General features: G+C 43.2%; 1 protein-coding gene across 1 annotated transcript in view; it reads right to left on the bottom strand.

Annotated features, from left to right (window-relative positions):
- col4a4 (collagen, type IV, alpha 4) overlaps positions 1 to 26,218 on the bottom strand; it is a 57,876-nt gene that overhangs the window by 11,187 nt on the left and 20,471 nt on the right. The window contains exons 10-44 of the mRNA XM_084951402.1: positions 26,072 to 26,134; positions 25,362 to 25,397; positions 25,213 to 25,254; positions 24,863 to 24,943; positions 24,647 to 24,691; positions 24,317 to 24,379; positions 24,146 to 24,190; positions 24,006 to 24,059; positions 23,406 to 23,466; positions 23,221 to 23,325; positions 21,488 to 21,643; positions 21,257 to 21,346; positions 20,045 to 20,205; positions 19,889 to 19,961; positions 19,690 to 19,796; positions 18,458 to 18,641; positions 16,648 to 16,716; positions 16,468 to 16,575; positions 16,306 to 16,374; positions 14,485 to 14,634; positions 14,001 to 14,162; positions 13,680 to 13,847; positions 13,331 to 13,474; positions 12,976 to 13,083; positions 12,351 to 12,529; positions 11,605 to 11,668; positions 11,446 to 11,520; positions 11,220 to 11,327; positions 11,025 to 11,132; positions 9,920 to 9,991; positions 7,050 to 7,178; positions 6,844 to 6,951; positions 6,390 to 6,545; positions 4,475 to 4,720; positions 4,116 to 4,232 (exon numbers count right to left, since the gene is read on the bottom strand). Coding sequence (XP_084807528.1) covers positions 4,116 to 4,232; positions 4,475 to 4,720; positions 6,390 to 6,545; positions 6,844 to 6,951; positions 7,050 to 7,178; positions 9,920 to 9,991; positions 11,025 to 11,132; positions 11,220 to 11,327; positions 11,446 to 11,520; positions 11,605 to 11,668; positions 12,351 to 12,529; positions 12,976 to 13,083; positions 13,331 to 13,474; positions 13,680 to 13,847; positions 14,001 to 14,162; positions 14,485 to 14,634; positions 16,306 to 16,374; positions 16,468 to 16,575; positions 16,648 to 16,716; positions 18,458 to 18,641; positions 19,690 to 19,796; positions 19,889 to 19,961; positions 20,045 to 20,205; positions 21,257 to 21,346; positions 21,488 to 21,643; positions 23,221 to 23,325; positions 23,406 to 23,466; positions 24,006 to 24,059; positions 24,146 to 24,190; positions 24,317 to 24,379; positions 24,647 to 24,691; positions 24,863 to 24,943; positions 25,213 to 25,254; positions 25,362 to 25,397; positions 26,072 to 26,134 — 3,706 coding nt within the window. The remainder of the gene's footprint in view (positions 1 to 4,115; positions 4,233 to 4,474; positions 4,721 to 6,389; positions 6,546 to 6,843; positions 6,952 to 7,049; positions 7,179 to 9,919; positions 9,992 to 11,024; positions 11,133 to 11,219; positions 11,328 to 11,445; positions 11,521 to 11,604; positions 11,669 to 12,350; positions 12,530 to 12,975; positions 13,084 to 13,330; positions 13,475 to 13,679; positions 13,848 to 14,000; positions 14,163 to 14,484; positions 14,635 to 16,305; positions 16,375 to 16,467; positions 16,576 to 16,647; positions 16,717 to 18,457; positions 18,642 to 19,689; positions 19,797 to 19,888; positions 19,962 to 20,044; positions 20,206 to 21,256; positions 21,347 to 21,487; positions 21,644 to 23,220; positions 23,326 to 23,405; positions 23,467 to 24,005; positions 24,060 to 24,145; positions 24,191 to 24,316; positions 24,380 to 24,646; positions 24,692 to 24,862; positions 24,944 to 25,212; positions 25,255 to 25,361; positions 25,398 to 26,071; positions 26,135 to 26,218) is intronic.

The raw sequence follows: 26,218 nt of genomic DNA, 5'->3' as shown, positions 1-26,218 counted from the left end.
CCATTTACTCAGAGAGGATCTGGTGAAAGTACGTAGGAGATGGCCAGGCAAAGTGCTAGCATCCTGTTGCCCTTCTCACGCGAGAGGGGTTATGGTGTTAATTCATAATTCAGTGCCTTTCCAAGTAAATAACACTATTTATGATAAAGCTGGCAGATTTTTGGTGGTTCAAGGAACTCTCTTGAAAGAGAATTTCAATTTAGTTAATGTTTATGGCCCTAATGATGATAACCCTTCATTTTTTGAGAATTTATTTCTATTGATAGCTACCCTTCCTGGTAGGATAATATTGGCAGGTGACTTAAATTGTACTCTGGACCCGAAGCTTGACCGCTCATCGGGGATAGACACTTCACACTCTCAAACAAGAAAAAAATACAACAATATTTGAAAGATCTGAACCTCTGTGATCCATGGAGAATTCAAAACCCCAATAAAAGGGAATTCTCATGTTATTCAGCAGTATTTAAATCCCACTCCCGAATAGATTATTTTTTAATTTCCTCATCTTTGCTACCCAATATAACTAAGTGTATATATGACAGCATTGTGTTGTCAGATCATGCCCCAACCTCACTATTTTATGAGGTAGAACAAGTGAATAGCCGCTCAAACAAGTGGCGCTTGCACCCTAAATGGATACATGATTCTGACTTTATGAAATTTGTAGGAGAACACATTGATCTCTACTTCTCAATTAATACAATTCAAACAACTGCAGCCGTTAGGTGGGAAGCTTTTAAAGCATATATTAGAGGACAAATGATAAGTTTCACCAGCTCTAAATTTAACAAGTTCAAACAGACAATGAACGAATTAGACAATAAAATTAGAGAATTAGAGAGAGAAGTTAACTTAGATGATTCAACACAGAAAAAACAGGAATTATTGACCCTTAAAGCTAAATACGAGGAGCTGTCTATGCTTAAAGCTGAAGATGGTTTAATAAGATTGAAACAGACGTTTTATGATCAGGGTGAAAAGCCGGGTAAACTTCTAGCTTGGCAGATAAAGAAACTTGAATCTGACAGAGCCATTAATATAATTAGGAACGATCAAGGGGAATTATCTACAGATCCCACAGAAATTAATAACACCTTTGTCTCATATTATAAAACCCTATATAAATCTGACAGCCCACTGGACCTGGTAAGCCAAAATACTTTCTTGGATAGATTGATCTTTCCCTGTATTTCTGATATGAAAAATGAATTGGAGAGAGAAATAAATTTCAATGATGTTTCTGATGCCATTACGAACATGAGAGGTGGTAAGGCTTCGGGTCCTGACGGGCTTCCGATAGATATTTACAAGCTATTTAAAGCAAAATTTATTCCCCCATTATTAGATGTTTATTTGGAATCCTGTGAAACAGGTCGCCTCCCTGCTACATTACGTAGTGCCCTGATCACTCTCATTCTAAAACCGAGCAAAGCGCCAGTTGAAAGCGGTTCTTACAGACCCATATCGCTGTTAAATTCTGACTCCAAAATCATAGCTAAGGCTCTGGCTATGAGGCTGGAGAGGGCTCTTCCAGCCATTATACACGGCGATCAAAATGGCTTCGTTCAAAATCGTCAGGGGTTCCACAACGTGAGGAGAGTTCTCAATATAATCCACGAATGTGAAGAGTCACCTGATACTGCAATACTATCACTCGACGCGGAGAAGGCGTTCGATCGAGTTGAATGGCCCTATCTAATTGAGGTGCTTAAGCGTTTTGGATTTGGTGATCACTTCCGCCGATGGATTGAAATTTTACTTGCTGATTCGGTTGCAATGGTATCTACCAATAATCTCATCTCTGGTCCTTTTGAGCTATCTCGAGGCACCAGGCAAGGGTCTCCGATTTCACCTTTGCTTTTTGTACTAGCCATGGAACCTTTAGCGATAGCAATTAGATCACATCCCTCGATCCATGGTATTAAAATCGGGGAGATGCTACACAAAATTGCAATGTACGCTGATGATACTATTGTGTTTCTATCACACCTTGCAGAATCAATACCACCTCTCCTGAAGCTATTCGATCAATTTAGCAGTTTCTCTGGGTTCAAAGTGAACGAAGAAAAATCATCCATTATGTTTTTAAATATGAACGAGAGGTTGAAACCAGTTGTATCCTACCCATTTGTGAATGCCGCAGAGGGATTTAAATATTTAGGCATCAGAGTAACCCCAACGATAAGCAATCTTAGTTCAGCCAATTATGAGTCCTTGGTGGTAGGGTTGTCGGATGAGATCACTAGATTAATATCATTGCCTCTTTCTTTACTGGGAAGAATAAACATAGTAAAAATGACTATATTACCTAAATTCCTATATATCTTTCAGTCAATTCCGCTGGCCCCTCCTCCTTCTTTTTTTTCCAAGACCAGAAAGCTTCTTTCTAATTTCATCTGGAACAATAGGAAGCCAAGACTCAGACTCTCACTCTTGTATTTACCATATGACAGGGGAGGACTACAGTTTCCAAATTTAAAATGGTACTATTGGGCTGCTCAGCTGAGGACCACTATGTTTTGGTTTTCAAACGATATTTCCCTTCCCTGGTTAGCAACTGAAAGAATGTCCTCAAAGGGTTTGTCGTTAAATAGCTATTTATTCTCAGCACCCTTTAAAACTTTAAAGAAAATTACTACTAACCCCTTTGTGAAAAACACTGTTGTTGTTTGGCATGAAGTACAAAAAATGTTGAATGACTCTCCTGGGTTGTCCTGTTTCTCCCCAATTTGGGGTAATGAACTCTTTGCCCCGGCTAAGAATGACATGGGCTTTAAAGCTTGGCTGAACAAGGGCATTGCGAAACTACAGGACGTATATGAGGAATATTCTCTAATGTCATTCAGTGAATTAAGGGCAAAGTTTGATTTACCGCAGAAACACTTTAAGTATCTACAACTTAGAAGTTTTATTCTGGCACACTTAAACAATTCAGTGCACCAACCCCCACTCTCCATCCTAGAAACTCATGTTACAAAAAACTGTTTTGGTAAAAGACTGGTGTCCCAGTTTTATAGCATGTTAGTTGAAAACCATAAGGACAACTCTGATAGTAAAAGACGGGAGTGGATTAGTGACTTACAAGAAGATATTTCATATACTGAATGGGGTAAAATATGTTCAAAAACACACACTCAAACCATTAACACTCGTTTGAGAATGATACAATTTAATTGGATAATGCGAACATACATATCCCCTGTACAATTAAATAAATTTGATCCTAATGTAATTGATCTATGCTATAAGTGCAATAGGCATCAGGGTACACTATACCACTGCCTGTGGAAATGTGAAGAGATCCAAAAATTTTGGAGCTCTGTGTTAAAATATATCTCTCAGATCACAACTTCTCCTGTACCGCTTTGCCCTAAGTTATGCATTTTAGGCTTGTATCCAGATGACTGTACTCTGTCATGTGAGGAAAGAAAAATGGTCGATCTTTGTTTGCTGCAGGCCAAACGCTGTATTGCCTTATGCTGGAAGAATGTTGGTTGCCCCTCTTTTAACCACTGGTTAAATAACTTAACATCGAGTTTAGCTCTTGAGAAACTGACCTATATTGTTAGTAAGAAGGCTTCTGAATTTTACAACATCTGGAAGATATTTTTGGATCTACTGAGGAGTGGGGATGTGGGGGGGCGGGGGGGGGGGGGGATGAGTGAATAAGACAACTAGATAATGAATAATGTCTGACTTGCTGTTGGGAATATACTGTGTAACCTATATTATGATTTGTTTTGTTTTTGTTTTTTTTTAATTGTATTTATTTGCATGGTTTGCTATCTTAATTTATTTAACTATGCATTTATTTGGAATCTTTTAGGATTAACACTTCAATTATCGTTATTACTATTATTATTATTATTATTATTATTATTAGTGTTGTTATTATTATTATTTTAATGACTGCCATATGTTCATTTTATGTTGGTGTTGATACTGTTGAAAAAACAAATAAACATACGTTTAAAAAAAAAAAAAAAGAAAGCTGGCCTTCTTTAACACAGCCCCAGTTCCTGAATCATGTGGTTCTTGGTTCTAGACCAGCAAAGGTTCCTTAAACTGCTTCAGTAGAAATGTGGTAAAAGTCAGACAGGGAGAGGTCTCACCTTTCTGTCCCACTACTCCACTCTCTCCTGGCAGGCCTGGCTCTCCTTTGTCTCCCTTTAGACCAGGGGCTCCATCGCAGCCTTTACATCCCTGAGGTCCATAATCTCCCTTATCACCTGAAACAGATCATCAAGCATCACAACAGTCAGCTACACTGACATTAGATCTGATGTTAGGTGATGTTAGTAATTTGACATCAGAAGGTTTTATTTTGAAACCTCACCTCCAGGAAGCTAGTCTTTATAATGATTACTTTTTGGGATGACTACAGTCAAATCTAACAATCAGAGGTTTTTGTAAGATAAGAATCTGATATGATTATGTGAGTTCTGGCTTTTCTCCTACTGCCCTTTCTCACCTTTAGGACCACATGGGCCTTGTTCTCCATTCAGGCCAGGATGTCCAAATTGACCAGTTGAGCCAGTTTCTCCAGGAGGACCCTTTGGAGGTGATATGAGTTCAGGATCTAAGGTGTCACCCTTTTCCCCCTTTGGTCCATGATCTCCAGGAGATCCAGGAAGTCCTGGAGATCCACACTGACCAGGAACACCCTTACAACCTCGAGGGCCAGGTATTCCCAACAAACCACCATCGCCTCTCATACCTGATCACACAAATTCACAGAGACGTGTTATCTAAGTGAGCATGACATCAAAAATACACAACAGCTGTGTTTCCATCCAAAAGTTTCTATCTGTTGACATTCAGTTTTTTCAGCCCTCAGAATTACCACAATGACCCTTTACCTTGATGTGGGGAGCACAAAAACCGAGCTATGCATTAATCTCTGTGTAATGATACCTCTTCACTCAGAGCTGCACGTGGATGTTTAAGCCACTGTTGTCTGTTCGGTCTTTCAAGTTCTTTCGTAATATGATGCTGTGTTTTGGATTTCAGTTTAAACTTGTAGCTTGACCGCGGGCCACGATTTTTTAGGGATGTCATCACTTCTGGTAAGAAATCCATTTTAAAATTATTTTCTTTTATTTTAGTTTAAAGGACCATTACCTTAAAATTATGTTTGTCTCAAACAGAAGAACTATTCTAAATAACAACAGTTGTGTTGTAAAGTTGATTCAAATAACGGTAACAGTATAACTGCCTTCTTTGTCATGGTCCTGGGTCCTTTGGGTCCTTTGGCCCACCTTTTGGGCTTAATGTTTTTTTGAGTTATAATGTGTTAGTTGTCTGTTATTTAGTATCAAGTTTATCTTTGTATTTGTTATGTTTAGTTAGATTTGAGTCCATGTTGACTGGTCGAGGTGTCTCCTTCCTGTTTACATGTTTCCCTCCCTGTGGTTGGTTCCATGTCTCCCGTGTCTGCATGCTTGTATGTTTCTCCAGCCTGTCATGCCTCGCTCGTGTTGCCACAGTCTACATCTCACTATGTTTCCTGTTTTATTTTGACAGTCCGTGTTCCATGTTCAGTGTGTTTAGTTTTGCTTCCCCTGTGTCGTCCTGTTCATTTGTGTCAGCTGTGTTTCCCATGCGTTTCCACTCCCCTTGTTACTCATCTGTGTATTTAAGTCCTCTGTCTCCATCCGTTCACTGTTGAGTTCTCTGTTTCACGTTCATGGTTCGTGTCGTCAGGACTTTCAGGTTTTATTTTTTATTTTTTCCCAGTTTAGGTTTTGTTAGTTCTTGTTCTGCTAATGTTGTTGCTTATTTTCTTTATTGTGGCAGTTTCATCGGCCACATCCTGTGCGTTCTGCTTTTGTGTTCACATCCCACCGGCTACCCGGCCGTAACATTCTTGGCCAAACACAATGAAGTTAGAAAGCTACATTTAGAGTTTAGGTCCTTTTCTTGGTTCTTTGTTGTAGTTTTTTAACCCAAACTGAAAAAGAGGATAAAATGCATCCACTGGTGGTTTTCTCAGCATCACAGTGTTTTTAAGTTTGAATAAAGTCTGAATTTATCATTTCAGCAGAAATGCACCACTCAGAATTTTGTTGTTGAAGGACTGAGAAAAGATGACTTACAGCTCCACACCAACGAGTAGAAATGCTATGATCTCCACAAACAGTTATCAGTTGTCCCTTTGTAATCCAACCATCATCTGTCATCTAATGAAGATCACTTTTAGTTGTTTTTTTCAAACAGTAATAGGGTCGATCAAGATATTCACTTAATAATATACCAGCTAATGTATTCCCACACTGCACACGTTCATGTAACCCACAACTGAGATCTGTCAGGTTGTGAAGTGAATTGTGACCAACAGAATAAGTGTCAGCATCATTTTTGTTGTGTTGTTTTTGTTGGACTCTAACCTTTCTGTCCTGGGTATCCGGTGCAACCTTGTGTTCCTATATGTCCTGGGCATCCTCTTGGTCCCTTTGGCCCTTGGCATCCCACGTTACCATTGTCCCCAATATCCCCACGAATTGGAGGGTTTTGACCAGGATCCCCGATCTCACCAAGACTCCCTGAAACATCAGTCCCGTGTCAGAGGTCATCCAGCATGACCTGTCACTTAAATTTAAATAAAACTGAATATTAACTCGGGCTAAGAAGCATTTTAGCCACTGAATGAGTATAATTTCATAAACTAGAAGATGTTACCTTTCAAATCTCTTACATGCGTTTAGGCCGTATAAATCTTCTGTTACAAAATGCCAAAAACATGAAAATTGCTGGATAATCGTGAACCTTTCTATGACCTATTAAGAAACGTTTAGGTTATGGTGACCTGGCTGATTTTAAAAAGTTAGTCTCAAGTCTGACCTGGCTCTCCATCTTGGCCTGGACAGCCAGGATCTCCACAGGGCCCTTTGATAGGAGTTTTGCAGTCTGGTCCAAGTTTACCTGGAGGTCCACATTTACCTGGAGGCCCTACAATAGCACAGAGAGGCGTATAACTGACCAAGAATAAAGGATACGGTCGGATTTTTAGATTTACATATTCAGCAATTCATCATATTGGTACAGACCTTTGGTTCCGAAGGGGCCTTTGTATCCTGGTGGTCCAGGTTGAGATGTACCGCAAAGACCTTGATGCCCTGGAGGACCTTTATCTCCCGGTGGACCCAAGGAACCTTTAACACCTGGAAAGCCCCGACCTGAAAAAACAGACCAAATGAAAATGTGTTATAGAATTTATAGAAAGTAATTTTAAGATCAATGAGGAGAATTAATGTCTCATAATCATTAGTAAGTTCACAATAACAACAGCTATATTCTGCTCTGCAGGTGGACCTTTGGTCAAGATCTCTAAAACAAAATCTGTACCTTTCTGAACTAAACCCAGTCAGAATTTTGAACCCCAACTCTGCCAGGATAAGTTAATTTTTTTACACAACTTTATAGATTTAATCTAATAATATACCAGACGACATTACAACAACACGAACATGCAGAACTTTTCTTAGTGTTCTTAGAAATGTGAAGCTAGAGGCTCCAGTGGCCATCATCGATCCAGGGTCCAGAGCAGGAAACACTGAAGGAAACCTGAAACTGTTGGCTAAGAATAAAAATATGTAATCGTGTGTAACTTTGCCAAAACAATGTAGTTTTCTCTGGTCCCCTCCCCAATCAGCCCAGGAGTGACATGTTTAGCCGCATGTTCTCCTTAAATTGCTGGCTGTCTGAGTGGTGTCCCAGAAACGATGTGGGCTTCATAGATAATTGGCAAACCTTCTGGAGGAAACCTGGTCTTGTTAGGAGAGACGGCATCCATCCCACTTCGGATGGAGCAGCTCTCATTTCTAGAAATATGGACAAATTTATTAAACCCCCCAAAATATGACTATCCAGAGTTGGGACCAGGAAGCAGAGTTGCAGTCTTACACGCCTCTCTGCAGCTTCTCTCCTCCTGCTACCCCCCCAAAAACCCATCTCCATGGAGACTGTGTCAGCTTCCAAAAAGACAAAAAACAAACTAAAAACCAGCAACAAACAACTTAAACATAAACAATCACAAAGAAAGAACAATACAGTATCCACATCTGAACCAAAGAGTAAAACAGTGAAATTATTAAACATTAGGTCTCTCTTTTCTAAATCCGTATCAGAAAACTATTTAATAATTGATCAAGATATTGATTTATTAGAGCTAGCAGAGAACTGGTTACTACGGGAGGAAAATGTTACTTTAAATGAGAATAATAATAATAATAATAATAATGAGAATAATAACTGTTAAAATGCTCAACGGACCTGCCCAAGAGGAGAAGTGGCAGCAATCTTGCTCTCCAGTTTATTAACCTCCTAGTACCTGGCATCCACATATGTGGACATCACACCTAGGGTTGACTCTTAGCCTTGGTTACTCTAGCTGGAGACCAGTTTTATCCTTCGTTATCTATCATTCACCTGGGCCTTACTCAGAGTTTCTGTTGAATGCGACGCTCAGCTCAGGTAAAATAAATATTGTGGGTGATTTTAACACCCATGTAAATGTTGAAAACGACCACCTCAACAACATTTTTTATTCAGCTTGACCCAGCTGTCTTTGAATGGGTCTCTAATTATAGGCTGATCTGTGATCATCTGCAGAGGAATGCTTTCATTTATGGGGGTGGGGGGTACGGGGACCATTTTAGGGAAAAAACAAAGTAATGTCACATACTGCATTATTGCATTGTAAAGAAAAATGTTCTGTGTAAAATGTTAATATATGACTTTGTATGAAACACACCAGTTAGTTAAATTGCAGGATTGTCTGGATTCTTCCTCTGGATGGCATTACCTTGGCCTCCAGTAACGCTGTGAGGAACCTTGGAGTCATTTTTGACCAGGACATGTCCTTCAACGCACATATTAAACAAATATGTAAGACTGCTTTCTTCCATTTGTGCAACATCTCTAAAGTTAGAAATATCCTGTCTCAGAGTGACGCTGAAAAACTAGTTCATGCATTTATTACTTCCAGGCTGGACGACTGTAATTCATTATTATCAGGATGTCCAAAAAACTCCCTGAAAAGCCTTCAGCTAATCCAAAATGCTGCAGCAAGAGTCCTGACAGGGACTAGAAGGAGAGAGCATATTTCTCCTGTTTTGGCTTCCTGTTAAATCCAGAATTCAAAATCCTGCTCCTCACATACAAGGTCTTAAATAATCAGGCCCCATCTTATCTTAATGACCTTGTAGTACCATATCACCCTATTAGAGCACTTCGCTCTCGCTCTGCAGGCCTACTTGTTGTTCCTAGAGTATTTAAAGTAGAATGGGAGGCAGAGCCTTCAGTTTTCAGGCCCCTCTTCTGTGGAACCAGCTTCCAGTTTGGATTCGGGAGACAGAAACTATCTCTACTTTTAAGATTAGGCTTCAAACTTTCCTTTTTGCTAAAGCATATAGTTAGGGCTGGACCAGGTGACCCTGAATCCTCCCTTAGTTATGCTGCAATAGACGTAGGCTGCCGGGGATTCCCATGATGCATTGAGTTTTTCCTTTCCAGTCACCTTTCTCACTCACTATGTGTTAATAGACCTCTCTGCATTGAATCATATCTGTTATTAATCTCTGTCTCTCTTCCACAGCATGTCTTTATCCTGTCTTCCTTCTCTCACCCCAACCAATCACAGCAGATGGCCCCGCCCCTCCCTGAGCCTGGTTCTGTTGGAGGTTTCTTCCTGTTAAAAGGGAGTTTTTCCTTCCCACTGTCGCCAAAGTGCTGCTCATAGGGGGTCATATGATTGTTGGGTTTTTCTCTGTATGTATTATTGTAGGGTCGATCTTACTACCTTAATATAAAGACCTTGAGGCGACTGTTGTTGTGATTTGGCACTATATAAATAAAATTGAATTGGTGTGTGTGTGTGTGTGTGTGTGTGTGTGTGTGTGTGTGTGTGTGTGTGTACCTCTGGTCCCAGTGGCCCCCTTCTCTCCTTTCAGTCCGTCCAGTCCATGAAGTCCCAGCGGTCCAGGAGGGCCTGGCATAACAAAACCAAACCATCTCACACAGTGTTTCTGCAGATCTGAGGGACCCACAATGTCTGTGGATATTTCTTTTTTTCCCTCTTTTTTTGTTACAGTCAGTACAATTTGTGCAAAAGTCTCTAAAATGCTGAATCTAAATTCATTGTTCTTGCATTTTTAAAATACCTGTAGCACATTTATAAACAAAAATGTTCTTTCTTTTCTGTTATAAAAAGCCCGCCTAACAACCTACAGAGCCTCGTGAAACTAGACTGATTCTTGTTTTTCTGCTGCAGAGGAACAGCTCGTTGGAGTTTCTATAGTGAAGAGCTGAAGGCGGCTGGAGTTTGGTGACTTCATGCTCCACATGCCTTAACCTGAAACTGGAAACTGGACTCACTGACACCTTGACTTTCTTTGCAGTCTCTCTGTCGGACAGACCGACATTTCTATGATGGTCTGTCTCTCTTCCATTGTTAATTTCCTTTTTCTCACCGTTTTTGTAGCATCACACTACTTTCTGCAGTACAGCACTGTTCAGCTGATGCTGACGAGTGTATGCTACCAGTGTGTTCAGCACTGCTTTATGCAGACAGAGGGGGCTGTAGCTGTAGTTAGTTGGTAGCATCAGCTTTCAAGACTTATGAAATGTACATTATTTTTCAGCTTTGGGTAACCTTAGTTTTTTTTTAACCTCTGGCAGTTCACCACTTTTCCCTTGGTACCATTTCAAGCTGTTCACTGGGCTTGAACGACTTGACTTATAATAAATAACTGAAACATCAGGTGTTCTAAAACTTTTAACTGGTAGTGTGTACATACATATTTTTACCTATCTGGCAAAGCCAAATGGAAATCTTAAAGAACAAGTTTTATGCTAAAGCTGAAGAAAGACTTGACTTACAGCTGAAATTTGATCTGAACAGTCTCTATCTCGAACTCTAAAGCGCCGAATCAGCAACCTGACGCATGTTAAAAAAGATTAACCGTCCTTTAACCCTCGTTACTTGAAACTGTAAAGTAACTGACTTTAAAGTAGGTTCTAACCTTTGAGTCCTCGGTAGCCTTCGTGTCCTGGAGGACCATCACCCCCACTTTTACCTTCAATACCTGGAGTACCTGGTTGACCCCTGGGACCTGGGGGCCCAATCACACCTGACAGAGAAAACAGTTTTAATAAGGTCGGGTCATGGATAACCAATGAGTTATACACTCGTTATCACTGAAAATACATTTATGTACCTCCAGGACCGATGTTTCCATGGTGTCCTTTCTCTCCTTTGGACCCTTTCTCTCCTGGAGCCCCAGTAAAACCCAACCCTCCCAGATCTCCAGGAGATCCAGGAGGTCCTGAGAGGAAGAGAAACAGGAATTAACACCTGATTCATTCTCCTGTTTTTTCCTTACTCTGGTTACTTTTAACTCAAACATCAAACTTCACGCTGCACAGCCAGAAACAGATCATCACCTAGGTGCCCCTTGTCTCCACGAGGACCCCTTTCTCCATTTGGACCAGGGCAACCAACAGACTCCCCTTTATTACCTGAAACACAAGCACACTCTTCACTACAGCCTGCACAACAAAGGAACACATGAAAAACATTACCATGACTGGGTGACCTTGTACCTTTGGGACCTTTACATCCTGGGGGACCGGGCTCACCAGGTTTCCCTGAGCATCCTTTGTCACCCTGCAATCGCAAAATTAACAGATCAATATTTCCTGCTACTCTTTCTGAACATTTTTTGAGCAAATCAAAGTCTTAAACTGAAAAGCTCCAAACAATAGAGTTTAACTATAAAGTTATTTGTTGGAATGTTAGCAGTAATGTAGGCACTGTACTGGACCACTGGAGGAGAACCGAGGCCTGAGGTAAAGCTTTTGATTTACCAGATTTATCTTCACCTATGATTGTGAGCAGCTCAGAAACATAAATACATAAACATAAAAAATCATTTAAAAACAGTTTCCTCCTGGCTGGGCTTGAATATCCTGAGTCGCAGCTGAGAGCATCCAAACATTCTGATTCTTTCATACAGAAGAAAAAGTTGCTGTAGTTGACTTTTTATCCATGTTATTATTGTCTTAGGTGACCCTGGTTGGCCCAGATGGCAGCATGGCTTGGGCCCTAAATCATCAATGTATACGAGAAACATCTGGTTCTTTAATAAAAAGGTGAAGGTACAAACAGCCTAAGGATGTTAACCATGACTCCCAAGGTGCAAGTACAAAGCAAGTCTGATGAATGACTACAAAATGCTTTCACATGCACCACAAATGGCGATCGAGATAAAGGGCAGCTTCAGAATCTGCAACTTTCTTCATCAAGCTTTTAATTTGGGTCAGTCGAGTGATGTCTTCAGCTGCCTTACTGGATCTCCAACGTTTCCGGGAAAGCCACAGTAGCCTTCAAACCCCTTCAGTCCCGGGGGTCCCGCAGGCCCCTGTTTGCCACAGGGTCCAGGGGGCCCGGGGGGTCCTACAATGCCCGGGGGTCCGTCGCACCCTGGATGCCCTGGCTTGCCTGCTGCTCCCTGCATACCTTTGCTTCCTGTAGTGAAAAAAATGTTGGAAAGTTCAGTGCGGACAAAGTCAATCTGTCACACAGAACCTCCAAAGCATCGTGGGAAATGAAGATTCCACGCTCTTTATTGAGATAAGTAAAGAATGAACCGATACCCAACGTGTTTTAGTTTCTGTCCATAATTTCCTCCTTCATAACAACTGCACTAAGAGTTCTTTATTAACTGGACTTCTGGACTGTGTTTGTGCTGACGGAGCCTTTTGGGGGATTTTTAAATCCAATTAACCGATCATATGGCTGTTGTGCACTTAATTGTACTAACAGACCATCCAAGAAGTCTGAGCTCCAGTGTTGGTGAGTGGTATCTATGTCTAACTCTAAGCAAGTCTTTCAGGTGACCGTCCACTTTCTGATCAATTAGTGCTTAATCCAGGCCACGATACTGCCGCTTGGCAACAAAGTGTCATTCTGACCTCGAGGTCCAGTAAATCCAACAGTGGAGGGATGTCCTGGGTCTCCTGTCTTTCCTTTAATGCGGATGTAGTTGGTTGGTCCTGGAGGGCCTGTTGGACCTTGAAAACCTGCAGGGGACACGCGGGAAATGTTTTAAAAAGGTGAGCTCGAATTAGCTGGATTGTCAACATCCATGTTTCCTCATAAATGACAGGAAGTCTCACTTAATGCATGTTTACAGTAACAGCAGTAATCTTTAGGAACACAGTAACAGTGCTGCGGTAGAATTGTGGCAATTGGTTGTAATGTTACTGTAAAGATATGCGGTAATGGTACTGCAGTATCATAGTAGTGTATCACTCTGTATCAGTCTACCCTTCTGTCCTTTTGGCCCTTCGATTCCTTGACCACCATCTCGTCCGTTGAACCCTCTCTCTCCAGTCATGCCTGGCTCTCCGGGGACACCAGGCTCTCCAGGGTTCCCAGGCACCGCCTCCCAGCCCCGGGGTCCAGTCAGACCTTAAACATGTCAAAATTTGTCTCGTGATCATGTTTTATTCAATAAGATTTGGAACTAGAGCCTGAGGCCATAAGCATAATATTTAGTGAGGTCATAGATCAAATGAGCAGGATCTTTACGATCTTTTTAAACCTCTGATGAAATCGTACATGTATAAAACAAGTGTCTTAATCAGTCTGTGGTTAGGATATACGTACAACTCACCTTTTGGACCACCAGTGCCCTGAAGTCCTGAGCTTCCATTGAGTCCAGGGGGGCCCTGACAACCAGGCTTTCCACGGACACCTGGAAGTCCTGATGCACCCACAGAGCCTTTGGGGCCAATTCCTTCAGAACCAACGCTGCCGATCTCCCCTTTATCCCCAAAAATACCTGAAAGTGATGACATCATAGTCAGAACTTACTGGAACTACTGTGATAAAAAATATTTGTCAAAGATAAAAAGCAAAATAACCAAAGAAACTAAAGTTAAGTGAAACCTAATAACATTAAAAGCTGCCGGGTGAATAAAGTGAGCTTGTTTACCTTGGGGTCCAATAGATCCCGGAAAGCCCGACTGGCCCATTGTACCAGGTTTTCCTGGATCACATCGGTTCGATGTGGGTCCTGAGCAGCCAGTTACACCGGGGGCTCCATCATCTCCTTTCTGACCCTTTGCTCCACGACATCCATGGAGACCACTGATGCCTGTACAAAAACAAGAAATGATTCAAGTGTCCTTTCTTTAACTCAGCATCATCCACCAGTTTTAATTTGGGTTTTGCAAACAGCTGAAGAGTTTATACAAATGGCTGGATGCTAACTGAACCTTAACCAAAATGCACTGGTGAGCTAAAATGCTGTTATCAAGACTGGTGCTTTTATTCTAAACATGGTAGGGATATGTTTAGACGCAGTAAAACCACAGGACAGTTTATCTCTCCATCTTTTACACAGAAAATACAAAGTAAATGGACCTCCCAGAGCACGATGTCGTGGATCAGTACAATTAGCCGGAGATGTAAATCACCTGGTAGACCATGTTGGCCGGGGTTGCCAGGCACTCCTTTGGGTCCTTGAGGGCCCCGTGTCCCTGGAAAGCCAATAGAGCCTGGGAGCCCAAAAGCAGAGTCTCCTGTTGGTCCGCTGAGACCTGCAGAGCCTCGAAGTCCCGAAGAGCCTGGTGCACATAAAGTTAAACAGTCTGGAAACAGCTCATAATGGTTTGGGTTTAAAGTCCAAACCTTCTGCCACCACAGACGTAAGTAACAGAGTAAGGAATTGTAGATTAGGATGCTTATCACAGTCACGACTTAGACTTTACTGGGTGCAACTTAAAACGAGCACTTTTTAAAAGTTAGAAACTAGACAGAAACACGGTGCAGGGCTGGGTATCATCACTGATTTTTACAACTGATTCCATTCTGAATCACAAGTTCTCGATTCGATTAAGTTTTGACTCAGACATAAATATTATTATTAGAAAGATTTATCAGCACATATCCATATTTTATATCTGTGTAGAAACCAAAGCTGACGCTGAGACTTCATCAGAGGTGTGAGCATCACAGCAGGTGTCTTTGTGTCAAAGTAACTGAGGATCAAACAGAAAAACATGAAGCAGGTTTTCCTGTTCTGGCTTTTTATAGCAGAGAACCTTAAAAATATTCTGCAGTCGATCAAAAACCGAAGCAAACCATGAATCAACATGTGAACATGACCTGATGCTGCTGAAGTGAAGCAAAGTTACAGAGGTTTGGTTACAGACACAGCTGAGCAGTCATTTGTAAAAGTTTCCATTTGTTCAGTTTGAACAGCAGAGACGAGGCTTTGCTGTCAGAGGCCGACAGCACCGAACACAGCAGCAGACTGGTGGCTAATAAACAGAGAATAATGCAGAAAACAGAGATTTGATGGTAAACTGGTCTCTGAGTGCAGAGAGAGAGAGAGCTGTGCAGGAAGTACAGCAGCCAAAGTCAGAGGGAGCTCATGAGCATGTTTATCAAACGTGAAGCGTAGTTTGATCTTCTTTTGCTGCTGGTTCAGTCAGTTTTGGTCAGAGTGACGAAACCTGCAGCTTCAGGATCTGTGAGCGGTCGACTCTCAGCACCGACGGCGAGTCCGTGCTTTGTGTTTACGTCTTTGTGCAGAATCTGTTTACCTGCTTCTCATTTTAGCCGTTTTAGCTGTTGTTGAAATAGTTTTGTGAGCTTCAAGATGAGATGCTGCTATTTCTGGCAAAATACATTTATATTTAAAAGTCAATTCAGGATTTAATGAATTGATATTTATTCACCTTATTCACACTAAAATCGAGAATTTGAATGGGGAAATCGATTTTTTAAACCCACTCCTACCAGTAAGCCTGTAATGTTTGGCCATTGAAGCTGTTTAAATTATCCTGCTGGTCGTTGCTGCACAGCTGTGAAAACAGAAAGGCTGGAAGAGTTCCTTCTGGTCCGGGCAGATTTCTGAAGGAATTTCTGACATCTCGGTGAATTCGTTTGCTTCCTTAGTTTTGTAAACTAACCTTGTAGAAGGTACGTAGAAGTTCATCCTAGAGTTAATTGGGAATTTAAGTTGATTGAGGAACCAGGCCCTGTTGAGAATGATGAGGTTTATCTCTTTTCCTGCAGAACAAACTCATTCGGCTTCCAGAATATGCCATGTGGTTCCCAGTGAAAACTAACTATTAACGCTCAGGATACTTTCTGGAGATCCTCCAGAGCCAGGCGAACAAAGTTCAAGATCACAGTTGGACGTGAAACAAGCTGCTCCAGAATTCATTGGTATCCAGACCAGCCAGAGCATCAACCAGATCTGGTTTGCGCTGATGCATTGTGGAACTTACCTGGATCTCCATCATAACTGAAGCCTTCAGGTCCTTCATCTCCATAATCTCCAGTGACACCCTGAGGTCCTACAGGAGGAGGAGGGGGAATAATTAAAGGTAACTCTTCTGCTCACGTAACCTACAGGTGAAGATACAGAAGCGGAAGGTTTGCTGGGGTACCTTGTTTCCCAGGTATTCCAGGAAGTCCGTCCTTCCCATTGTCTCCTTTAGGTCCGTCTGACCCAATGCCACCAGGAAAACCTGGAGAACCCTGGGAACCAGTGTAGCCTGAAAGGTGAGAGAGGTGAGTAGGAAGTACTGTAAACAGGTAAACATAAAGATGTTACAGATCAAATTTACCTGCACTTCCAGGGTCTCCCCCCTCTCCAGGGGCACCTGGTCTTATGGGTCTAAAGGGTGGAGGGTCACCTGGAGGAAGAGGAGGGTTAAGTAGACACCAGTTAGAAGGTTTTGGCTAAGAAAGTTAATGAAAGTGTTCCTATGAACTTTACAAGTACTCAGTGCTGAAGAAAACCCTTAACTCATTTATATTTAATTGTATTTTCAGATTAAGTTGGGTTTTCTCCAAAATATTGAGTTCAGGCCGTCACCGTAAACACCCACAGGTTTCAAGTTGACTCCTTTTTATTTCATTTCTGCCTGTTTGGAAAACCTAAATGGAAAAAAGAGGGGCGAGAGGCAGGGTACACCCTGGACAGGTCACCAGCCTGACACAGGACAAACACACTTACAGGTAATTTAGATTCACCAGTTAACCTAACCTAACTAACTGCATGTCGGAGAACCCGGAAAGAACCCACACAGACGTGAGGAGAGCATGCAAACTCCACACAGAGCAGGTCAGAGTCAGGTGGTGGAACCAACACGCCACGTGCTGCCCTGGAAACACGTTCAATACAAGAATTCAAAAGCAGAAATGTCTGAAACTTCAATCTACTATCAAAGGAGCTTGCAAAGAAAAGCGTCTGGACTTCTTTAAGTTTACTTGAAGACGTTTCACCTCTCATCCGAGAAGCTTCTTCAGTTCTAAGGTCAAATGGTGGAGAGTCCCAGATATAAACCTAGTGGGAGTATCCCCCCACAGAGGGACAAAAGGACCCCCTGATGATCTTCTAATCGCCTGAGCCAAGGTGTGAAACTGGGTGTGGGTCCCAATCAGCCAGAGTTTCGGGTGTGTTCATTGTGAAACCTGGCCCCACCTTATCATGCGAATTCCTGAGGTCAGATGGCCCAGGATGTGAGTGGGCGTTAAGGCGTCTGGGAAGGGATCTCAAAACTGGATTATAGATGGCAGAGAGTTGGTGTCGTAAACCCCCCTCAATCTACTATCCTAAATTTGCCTGTATCAAGTGTTTTATTCTAAAACAAAACCAATCTCAAACCCTAAACCAGGGGTGTCCAACTCCAGGCCTCGAGGGCCGGTGTCCTGCAGGTTCTAGATCAGCGGTCTCCAACCTTTTTTGCGCCACGGACCGGTTTATGCCCGACAACATTTTCACGGACCGGCCTTTAAGGTGTCACGGATAAATACAACAAAATAAAACTAGCACCGGTACCAGAAAAAAAAGAAGATTTATTCATAACACACCTGAAAAGACCCAGGAAAACAGAGTAAACGATAAAAACGATAACAAAATAACGCTAAAACCGATAAAAACCCTGAAAACTAAACATTTCACACCTGAGCCTCAACTCTCGCGGCCCGGTACCAAACGACTCACGGACCGGTACCGGTCCGAGGCCCAGGGGTTGGGGACCGCTGTTCTAGATCTCACCCTGCATCAGCACATCTAAATCAAATGATTAGTTCGTTCCCAGGCCTCTGGAGAACTTCAAGATATGTTGAGGAGGTCATTTAAATCAGCTGTGATGGATCAAGGACACATCCTGCCCCACCCCTGCCCTAAACGATGAGTCACAGATGACCAACGGATGTTACGTTATCATCCTGTTTGAGAAACACACTCTACTCAAACCCGGGCTTAGACCTTAAAAGGCGTCAGCACTGACAGATGTTAAGAGGACAGGTGCTATAAATGTTCAGGACAGTTCTATGAAAACAGAACCGTACATATGGATTCAGTTGCAAAACTCTGGTTCTCACTTTCTGTGGATTTTACCAAACGTTTTTCGTAACAATGATTCTTACCTTTAACCCCCTTTAACCCCGGGGGGCCACAGGATCCAGTAGGTCCTGGATCCCCAAGGAGTCCACGTTCTCCCACAGCTCCATCTGCATCTGGTCCTCGGGGACCTGGAGGTCCTAAATATCCCTTTAACCCTGTAGTTCCTCTGAGGCCCCTTTCTCCAGGGAAGCTGGAAAAACTCTCCCCCTAAGAACAGACAAATTGAGGTCAAGAGATAGACCAGCATGACTGATGGCAGGACAACTGCAAAACAGGGACATTCTGATTATCTCACTGTTTGTCATCCACATTTCTCAGCGCTCAACTTTAAGTTATAAACAGATTCATGGATATAACAGATGTGGTGTCAGTGTGTTTTCTGGCATACAGTTGTGATCATTGTGCTGTTGATGCCCCAGTTTGGTCCAAGCTTCAGCTTCGGGATAGATGGCCTCACATTTGACTCTAGACTACGTTGGTATACAGAGGAGCTCATAGTCCACTTAGTCCACAGGCTTTCTCCTGTAAACTCTTCCAAACAAGCCAAACTTGTTCAGCCTTTTTCCATCTGTGCTGTCAGGAACTTTAAAATTGAAAACGAGGCCTGTAGAGTCTCAGAATGTGAGGCACAGCTCTTAGGTTTCTGTCGTTTCTTTGAGCATCGAATGGTCCGATCTTGGGATGAACTTGCTGGAACATCCATCACTGAGAAAATTGTCTTAATGTCTCCCTCTTGTAGATAATCTTCCTCACTGCAGAATGATGGACTTGTTTGGAAATAGCCGTGTAACCTCTCCTAGGTTGGAGCAACAGTTTAGTCTGTAAGATCACTGCTGACGTCTTTCCTCATTTGCTTTCTGTTAACGCACACCTGAATGCTCCGGACTAGCTGCTAGAAAATCCTGCTTTTATAACGATGCTCACAATTGGTAAGTATCAGTTAACCGGTGCGTTTGATCAGCAGCACCTGGCTGACATTTACTTCTCTTAATTCCTATAAAAGCAACAAGGATCCACTTAATTTTTCACAGGACTGCATGGAATCAGGAAACGTGTCCTTAAACTGACCATCGGAGGATTTTGATAAACATTCGTTCAAAAGGAAAAGCGACGCAGACATGATCAGTGAGCTGTAATGTGAACATCATCTCATTACATCTGAAGCAGAAATTACTTGCTGAGAAACTCTTTCACATTATTGCTTCTCATATTTCGCTCTTTCCAGTCTTGAACAACATCTTCTAACCCGACTGACCTGGAAACCGGGATTTCCAGGGACCCCTGAGGGCCCAGTCTGTCCTCTTCTTCCTGGGAACCCTTGTCTGCCTGCAGGGCCCCGCTGTCCCTCGTTTCCCTTCTCACCTGGAGACAGGAGCAGCATTCACAGGAGGTTATGTTGATGTTACTGTCAATAATAAGTGTGCCGGGAGACAGCTGCACAGACTGGGACTCACCTTCAATATCCTCCACTGTTAAATCTCCTTTCTGTCCTTTAAAGCCTTTGACACCCGGCAATCCGTCCCGACCCTGTAAACAAAGCAATCAGTCAAATAAACAGAGCAGTGGTGGCTGCTCAGATGACCTCTGACCTTGTTGCTCAGTTGCTTTACCTGCTCACCAGTCTCTCCCGTGTCTCCGGGAACACCGTACTCTCCCCGAGGACCTGTGGGTCCAGAGGATCCTTGGAAGCCTGGAAATCCCAAGTCACCCTTAGGGCCAGGTGCACCTCTTAGTACAAGAGGAAGGCCACAAGAACAGCTGCCACAACTACCTAAAACACAGAAATTAGGGTTAGATCGATCTCTAACCCTTATTGAGCACTTCCAGCAAACATTAGCAAAACGATCTGACTGATTAACGTCACTACGACTGGCTGTCCAGGCAACATGGACTCTACTTAAGGCCAACATAGGATGTCTTCGCTATAGACAGTATAACAGGCGGACACAGCTGAAGGTGGCGACACCCGTTACTGCAAAAGACTTCCTGTTGTATTGAAGTGTATGGGAAAAGTGCCCTCTGCCCCCTCGCTTTGAAGACGTTAGTACACATTTACAAACTCATTCTTGAGGTCATTTTGAACAAAACATTAAGTCTGTTTTTATAAATTATGCTCATTCTTAGAATAAGAGAGGAAGGTTATTTAGGAGCATGCTCATTGGTTAATACCTCAATCAAAATTTGTTATCCACAGCGTGCGGTTTCACAATCAGTCAGTCAGCCACAGATCGATAGATCAATCAGAATACGTGAAGTCCTCAGTCTTAACACACCAGTGGGTGACATCTCAAAGCTAAATCTACGTACCGGCTTCACAGCAACAACATGAGTGAGGAAGAAAGTTAAGGTTATGCTCTTAGCTGGAAATGGTTAGCTGGTAAGTTAGCATTAGCCAGAAGTTTCATCCAATAAATCTGGATAAAGTACAATGAGAACCTAAAGGAAACAGCTAGTGATGACCTTAGCACGGTGATGATACCTTTGGTTTCTGGCATTAAAAAGGTCAGATTGCCTTTTTTAAATTACTTCGTCAGTTGATGTTTATAAAATGACCGCTGCACGATTCACGTAGCATAATGTGGACAGGGCTGTTGGTACCGTAGCAAAACTGTTGACCGATCGTGGGACAAAAGCCAAAAGCATTGTTCATCTTTTTAATCTCTTCTTTCCCCATTTAGCAAACGCAAACTGTGCTAATGTGACGTGGCCTGAGTGTGCACATATTTCACATTAAGGTTAAAAGCAGCTCATCAGTCTTCCACCCTCTAAACCTTTAACTGGTGTAAAAGTCACAATTTCAGTCAGTGTCTCCAACAGCTGACCTTTAATTCCCAGTGAGCCCTGAAACCCTGTGGGCCCGAGCACACCTGGGTCCCCACGTGGTCCTGAGGCTCCAGGGAGACAGTAGGTACCTTTAAAGACAAACAGGAAGTCAGATTATTGAGAAAAAAAATCAACTGGGACAGTGACACACTGCTGTTAATATGTGCAGTCTGACCCTGCAGGTACCTACAGGTGTACAACACTAAGAGACAAACACTGTTGTCTGGTACCTGGAACACCTTGCTGTCCTTTATGTCCCCTGAATCCACGGCGCCCTGGTTTTCCAGGTTCTCCAGGTCTGGGTTTCTCTGTAGAGATCTGACCTGGATCTCCTCTGACCCCCTTGCATCCTGGAACTCCCTTCTGACCTACAACTCCCGGCAGTCCTGAAGAAAACAACAAAAACTATCATACTACCTTAAACATGAGCAGAAAACATCCTTCTTACCGCAGCACCGTTATGCTGCCTCTAATCACGTTCATACCACCTTAAATCTAACCGTGACACTTGAATCACCGTAGCTCAACTTTAAGATTCATTCAAGATTCAAGCGTCGAGGTCTTTATTGTCAGTACAACAGTATACGCAGTGTACAGCGCACCGAAATGCCGTTTCACCCCAAGCCCCCCATGGTGCATTTATAAGAATATAAAAAATCTCCAGGAGATATAAAACTAGAAGAAGTGGGTTGTGCAGTAGGTATTGAATACCAGCTTCAAGTTACGAGTCAGGGTATTGTGGACGAGACAGGATGAAGACGTGTGCAATACAGCATTATGTAGATGTGTTCAGCAACTGAAAGTAACAAGAAGCTGACTCCATCTTCAAATAATCTCACCACAGCAACCTCATACTGCCTTACATCATGTCAGGGTCCTGGGTCGCTCCCTGGGCAGTCATGGACTGGCGATATTATAGGTATTTTTGGTGTTGCTGCTGCTCTTCTCCGTGTGTGTGTGTGTGTGTGCACAGGTGTGTATGTACACTGGTTTACAGGCGCCTTCAGGCCTGGTGGGTGTGGCCCGGCTAGGGGACTGGCCACACCCGAAGCTACACACCTGCCGCTGATCAGGGCTCGTCGGGGGAGCTACTTAGGAGAGGCTTGGAGCTCCCACCGACGCGGGATCATTGCATGAGACTCCACGTTAGTCTTCTGCTTAGTTAAAGTCTGTGAGTGTATGCCTACTGGAATTGAGTGTCTTGACGGCTGCCTCTGTCATTTTCCCCTCAGGAGCAGCGTGGAACATCGGAGGGCAGCAGGCACGGGGTGTGTGTGGACACACGGCAGTGGAGAACACGGAGCACGGACTTTTTGGGAAGACACGACACGGGAGTCACGGGGATTTACTGTTATTGTTTCCATCACTGTAAATAAACGCACTGCTTATACACAGAGCACCGCGCCTGGGTCCTCATTCCCCATATCCCCACGGTCTGCCATGCCAAACCGTGACACATCAGGCTGCTACCACCTCAAATCTGGCCTCATGAGTCTCAGACCACCTCACCAACTTCATCATCATTATAGTGGTAGATAATGACCCAACGTTGTGGTCTCACCCCATTTGTAATCTGACTACACAAACTAATAGTGCGTAAAATCTTAAAAAACTCTCTCATACGATTTTAAAGTTTAAAACCATTTGAACATCAGGTAGGAAGCACCAGCTTCATCCACCCTCTGACCCAGACTCTGACCCAGACTCTGACCCAGACTCTGCTCCTTTATCCACCACAGCAGGAAGCTTTCCCTTTTTTGATTTGACAGAATTTTATGCCAGACGGTTTTTCTGATGATGATTTATATGTGTCAGGAAAGATCTCCAATACTCAGTGATAGCGTATTTTTCCATCATATAAAGGTGTTTCACCTGTGTCATCGTGCTGTGCTAAACAAATCGGAGAGATGTTTGCCAGCTCACATTGCTACAGAAACAGTGAAATATGAAATGTGAAACTCACCAACTATTGATCTGCCAGGCGGTCCTGGGGGGCCGGGTATTCCCATCCGCCCCCTGTCTCCATTAAGGCCGTGCGGGCCGGGTGACCCGGGATCCCCAACTTGACCTAGAAGACATAAAGTAGTCATTGGACATCAGAGAAGAAGAATTGTGAAAGAGCTGATTGATTGGTGCATTGATCCATACCGGTGTACGTGATGTCTTCCACCCGGGGGATGCCTGGAGGCCCGGGATCTCCCCTTTCACCCTGAGAACACACAGAACACGACAGCTTTATCTTTACTGAGCTCATTTACATGATACTAACCACATCATCGGGTTCACAGCTTCTAGTAACAGAACATTTACGTCTATGAATGGGCGAAAGCTTTCAGTGCTCTCACAAATCACGTGTCTGGTTTTTACTGCTGATCTGGCGCTGCTGGCCAGGTGGTGACCACGCAGCGGGGAGGTCTGCAGCTGAGCGGTACAGATCAGACGTCCGAGGTCATGGACAGATAACTGCTCAAAGTGTAGGACTTCAAGAATCTCAGAGTCCTTTTCCTGATGGATGAATTTCAGTGATGCAGACGCTGCACCTGTCTGTGGACCATTTTACTGGTCTTTTGGTTAACTTCCCCTGCTCGTTTTGCCCTCGTTACCTTTTGCATACATTTTCTTCTCTCGCCCTTTGTCGTGGTGTGCTACAATGCTCTGTGCTCCTTGTTCCTAGTGTTTAGTTGGGATGGATGGGAAGCTTTGCTTTTATCCACAGTGACATAAAATATGTACAGGAAACAGACTGACCTTAGGACCATTTCGTCCAATCAGACCTGGGAGTCCTGAGCTTCCTTGGATTCCCTGAAAACACCAAAGAAAAACCAGACCTGATGATCCGAGGAACAGCACAACAGAAGTAGAAACAGGAATCTTCTGCTTTGACCAACCTTAACTCCTTTGTTCCCACGCAGACCAGGTTGTCCAGAGAGTCCCTGAAACACAGTTCGTCCAGCATCAATACCTCAAAGATCGATGACATCTCAAGTTTAATTAAAGTCTATAGTCTGATCAAAACTGCTTAATATTGATCGCTAATGCGAGGGGGAATGACATCTTACCCTTGGTCCAGGAAGCCCCAAAATCCCCTTCTCCCCTTCCATCCCAGGTGACCCATCCAGACCCTGAGACCACAATTCAATAAAAAATATCTGATCAGTAACAGTGCTACTAAAAATGATATTTGGAGATGTGGGGCACAACAACCAAATGGGGTTTAAAAGCGGCAGTTGAGTATCCTTCAAACATGAGATTACAGATGACAATTTTCAGGATGAGCGATAGTCCCGAACTCCGTAAATCGGGAGAATCCTAACCTTCAAGTGAGCCTGGTGCCCAAGAACCGAACAACAAAGAGAACTTCAAGTTCCTAAATAAGATATTTAACCTACCAGCTGTCCGTCAATTCCACAGACTCCTTTAACCCCCCGGGAGCCCTGAAATATCCAACATATCCAGCATAAGAAAACCGAGAGCAAAGCCTCCCAACAACAAGAGATATCAGAAATCAACATTTGCAACATTTGCTATTTAAAGTTTAACAGAAAACAGGAAGTCCCCTTAAATGTGCCATCTGATAGGCTGTAACAGAGTGAGGCTCCACCTACTTTGTCTCCTTTGATGTAGAGGTCTTCGGGAGGGTCAACATACTCAAAGGGCCCCGGAGGTCCCTGCAAACCCTGATCCCCCTGTGGACCACACAAACTGCTACAGTCCTGGCACGGCACATACTACACAGTACTGATGCGTTGCTCTTGCTGCTCTATTACTGCAGTAATTGTCAATGGTGAAGTACAATTTATACAGTTTGTAGTGAAATGAAAACAGAAGGTAAATCAGTCAAAGCAGAGCTCTGCCCCAAACGAGTAATCTAATGTGACTTTTGCACAGCGCTATTGCCTCGCCAGGCTGTTCACGAGCTGCTGATTCAGTTAAAAGGAAGGGGGCGTGGTTGTACCTCATCTCCTTTCTGTCCAGGCAGAGATCGACCTCTTTCCCCCTGAAATGCACAAACAACAAATTCTGAAATAAAAGGTCAGAAAACGTCTTTCAAATTACTCTGACGCTATTCACAATACTATCCTCTACTACGTGCATATTACTTACGGGTGGACCTCGAGAACCCGGGCTTCCAGGTACGCCCTGCACAGAGAGCAAAGATTTCATTATTGCAATTAATAAAATAATTCTTTGTTTCTCAGCTGAATTTGTAAGTTGTACAAAAAACAGTCTTCAACTTCTTGTGTAGCTTCATTTTAATGGAGAGACATAATGTGAAGCCCAAAACACAGAAAAAACACGTTACAAAAACGTTATGAATTGACGTTTTTGAGCCCCTACAACACCCAGCCTGGCTCCCATACAGGGAGCTGAGACGCAGTTTTTCTAAACACGCCGTCTCTGTGGCTTTTAAACCCCAAAACACGCTGCGCCAAAAATGTGTCCACCCCAAGGATCGGGTCCCCGACACAAACAGATTAACATAGTGTACGCTGTTAAGTGCCAGGATTTATACATCGGGGAAACCAAACAAGCTCTGGCTACAACACAGAAGAGCCACCTCGTCAGGCCAGAGGACCTTCAATGATGAGGATGTAACATCCTGGACAGGGAAGTTTGAGCAGTGTTCATTTACTGGATTTACTTACCTGGATGATCAAGCATGCATCAAGACTCCCATACAGGTTATATCTGTGCTTCAAAACCCCAACGTGGAACAGTAGAAACCCGAGACCAGGTCCCTTTAACTGTCCTCAACTTGAACACGTGACACCAGATTACTTTCTTCAAGCAGTAAATGTTAACTGGTGACTCACGTCTTGGCCTTTTGGTCCTGGAGAACCCAGTGCTCCCTTCGATCCCGAGAGGCCCTGCTCACCCTGCAGACAGACAGACAGAAACCTGAAGGAGGACCACTACAAGTGAACGCTTCCTGCCTGTAAACCCGCTGGCATGTGTCTCAC

This window comes from Perissodus microlepis, chromosome 14, assembly GCF_051167445.1.
Source record: "Perissodus microlepis isolate ML-2025 ecotype Zambia chromosome 14, ASM5116744v1, whole genome shotgun sequence".
Classification (NCBI taxonomy): domain Eukaryota; kingdom Metazoa; phylum Chordata; class Actinopteri; order Cichliformes; family Cichlidae; genus Perissodus; species Perissodus microlepis.
Note: the sequence above shows the minus strand (reverse complement) of the source record. Positions and strands in the feature narration are given on the sequence as shown.